This window comes from Camellia sinensis, chromosome 4 (genome assembly GCF_055761805.1).
Source record: "Camellia sinensis isolate YWXY chromosome 4, ASM5576180v1, whole genome shotgun sequence".
Taxonomy (NCBI): domain Eukaryota; kingdom Viridiplantae; phylum Streptophyta; class Magnoliopsida; order Ericales; family Theaceae; genus Camellia; species Camellia sinensis.
In genome coordinates, this window is record NC_138964.1 from 40,574,487 (window position 1) to 40,578,083 (window position 3,597).

At 37.2% G+C, this 3,597-nt stretch overlaps 1 protein-coding gene across 1 annotated transcript; it reads left to right on the forward strand.

Moving 5' to 3' along the window:
• Positions 1-1,029: 1,029 nt before the first annotated feature.
• Positions 1,030-1,728, forward strand: LOC145823704 (uncharacterized). The gene has a single exon (XM_082923217.1). It carries the CDS (start codon positions 1,030-1,032, stop codon positions 1,726-1,728), a length of 699 nt encoding a protein of 232 aa, XP_082779343.1.
• The last annotated feature ends 1,869 nt before the right edge of the window (positions 1,729-3,597 follow it).

Below are 3,597 nucleotides of genomic sequence, written 5' to 3' on the forward strand. Positions count from 1 at the left end.
TAAGCCATCTTTCTTTGTTTGAACCTTATTATTGGAAATAAATAAATAAATAAATAAAGTTATTGTTTCAATTACCACTTGTTAGCCCATTGAGCCTATACATAAATTTTTTTTATTCAATTAGTCATTTCTTCTAGTGTCTCAAGAATGAATTTCATCTATTATTTTGGAAGGAAGCTATCTTGTGAATGGAACAAGAAAACTATAAGAAAAAAAATGTATTTACTTCCATGTTTGAAAAAAAAAAAAATGGAGAGTGTTTAAAATTGGTTGCAAATCACATGAAAGAAAGGAGTTAAAAGGGCGGGTTAGTGAAGCAGTACTTCATATATGCTGCGTATGTTTAAATTCATTTCTTGGACATCTGTTTTTTTATCTTTACCTGATTTTGTAAATAAATCCCTTTGACCCAACACTACAACAAAAAATAAAGTCCTATTTGATCTTGGGATTAGCATGATTTTTCATTATTTTTGGCATTCATATCATGATACTTTTCTTTCTATACAACGTTTTTCATTGCTAAATGTAAAAAAAATTTTGTCTCGTTAAAGATAAGTCTTCCTTTACATACAAACACTAGTAAGCTGAATCATTTCAAAGTGCTTCATTTATTGAGAGTAAACTGGAGAGAATTGAGTCAAAGCATGCTTCTGATGGAAATATTGAGGTTGTGTTTTCTTTGAAGTTAAGGATATATCTGTGTCACTAAAAATAAATAAATAAATACTCACACACACACCGAGTGTAGAAATAAATGTAATATTACTAATGATTGCTAGTGTTTTGTACTTTGACTGATTATTTTTCTAATGTATGGAAATTACGATTTTCAAGACTTCTAACATTTGGATTGAAGAGATTATCTGAGTTTAAAAAAAAAAAAAAAAATTGAATGTTGTGGGTATATTCACTGTAAACCCTCACAAGACTATAACTCATCCACTAGGGGTAACCTAGGGGTTCAAAAGCTAGTTGCATACGCTAAATGCAATTGTGTTCATTGTTATTAGACTTTAATCTATCGAGATGGAGCGAGGAGGATGGACCTCGGTGGTGAAGCAAAGATGGAAGCAAGAAGCAAGGAGATCAGTGGGCAATACAGCAGTCTTCACGGTGTTTGTGGACAACCTGCCTAGCTCAATGGATACCAAAGGATTGTTCAACCTGTTCGGGAAGTTTGGAGTTATAAAAGATATATTCATTCCGCAGAAGCGTAGAAGAAACACCAATACCAGATTTGGGTTCGTTAGATATAGCTGTGAAGTAGCAGCAAACGTTGCTGTACAAAAGGCTAACGGTCTTTGGTTGGATGATAAAAAACTATTCGTCAAATTTGCAGCTTTTGATAGAAGTAGAGAACAGGGGAAATTCTTTGCTCAAAACCTAGCCCAGCACTTACACCCCAGAGAGGAGGTTAGGAGAGGCTCAATTCATTTCACCAGCAAGAATACATTTGCAGATGTGGTAAGAGGTACTCAGGTACTAGCCAGTGACTCCAACACAGTTAGAGCAGAGGAGTATGGCAATGGATGGCTCTACGACAGTGTCTTAGTCCATCTTAAAGTCAGTCATAATAACATTAGTTTGAAGTACGAACTTAATGTTAGAGGAATTGATGGATTTGAAGCCAAAACAGGAGACGGTCGTGATGTGGTGCTAACCTTCAAGTCCAAGGAGGAAATGGTAACAAAGATGAAGGTCATCAAGGACATTATCGAAGAATGATGTGAAGTCATCATCCAATGGAGGCCACATGTTGCTCTGGCACAGGAGAGAATAGTTTGGATTAGTTGTTATGGCATTCCATTACATTTATGGAATAGGTCTAATCTCGTTAAGATTGGAAGCATATGGGGTGAAGTTATTAAAGGTACTGATTGCATGCTCCAATCTCTTGGGTGTGGTAAGATCAGGATCCTTACCAAATGCATGGAGCCTATTAACAAGGTCATAAACCTGGAGGCTAAGCATTCTTCTCATCCAATTAGAGTATTGGAAGTTCTGGTCCCAGAAGCTAAAACAGTTGATCAATGCTGCAGTTGTTTGAATCGCTCCAATAAGATGAAGGAGCATAGAGTTGATGAGGAAGAAGAGGATCATGACTCCAACAGAGTTGGTAAGCCATTGCAGAATTTCTGAGATGAGTCAACTCAACCCAGGGAAGGTGGGTCAGCTCAGGGTCTGGACAAATTCAAAATTGTAGCCAGAAGAAGATTGACACGTGGGGATGACAGTGTAATAGGGGCAAAATGGAAGAGTGATACGGTAGTGCCTGAATCTTGCAGCATAGTAGGCAAGGAGCTCGAGGCTGTGGCAGGTAGCAGTGCATTTAATGCCCCAAAACCGGCTGATCAAGGTAATGATGGGCAAGTCTTCACGCCTGGTTTTATGAGGAGTTTGAATGGTTCTAGCCTGTAACGCCCTCAAAATAACAACATTAAACCCAACCATATAGAGACATGCATTGATACATAAAAGTCCACATTCATCTATTCATCCGAGTACTTCATTACAAAATTATTACATGGTTACAACAGAAGCAAATGCCTTACGGCTTACAACTTTCCAAGTTAACACTTGGTTACAAAAGAGAGTGCTAGCGTAAATACACATTAAGTCCTAGACTCAAATCTATATGAAATACAATCAAGAAAGAATAAGGCGACAAAGATATGTCTGCCTCTAGCCTCCCAAGCTATGTTCTCAGAGGTGGCATGCTACCTGTACCTGAAATGATGTTCCCATAAAGGGTGAGCCACAGCCCAGTAGGAATATACTAAACCAACTATGAACAATGACTAAGAAATTAGCAACTGATAGATGGTCAACACTGACACTTCCATTTACATCTTCTTACGTTTCCATGACAGCCAAGTCTATGTTACAATTCACTTTTCATTTTTTTTTTGTTCAACTTTGAGTTTGAAAACAAGGCTCAATACTCTGGCCAAAACATTTGATGAGATTATAGTTCATCACTAGAACACTTTCGAAATCCGAGGTGGATACACATTTCGGTGTTGTATCAATAACACATAAACTACTTCCATACTTCGCAAACAATGCTGATATACATTTTAGCGCTATATCAAATCAAACAAACTTTTCAATAGATAAGCATATGAGCTATATCACTACTACAACAGATAAGCATATGAGTTATATCAATACTTCAACAGATACGCATATGAGCTATATCAATACTACAACAGATAAGCATATGAGCTGTATCAACATTCCAATAGATAAGCATATGAGCTGTATCAACACTTCAACCGATAAGCATATGAGCTATATCAACATTCCAACAACCGGTTTAGAGGTACATCCCCCATCTTCCCCTAAACCATTAACCGGTTTAGAGGTACATCCCCCATCTTCCCCTAAACCGTGGAGTACATCCCCCATCTCCTCCCATACACAAGTAATGCATATAAACAAAGAATCACATATGGAATCAATCAATACATAAAATTAATGTATTCTATCAACCGTCATACTCTATGACACATCCAATTGATTAGTTTTAGTTTGCCTAATCATCATGCATTGTCTACAACAATCAACACTACCCTCCACCGGTAGCCCAAAGCA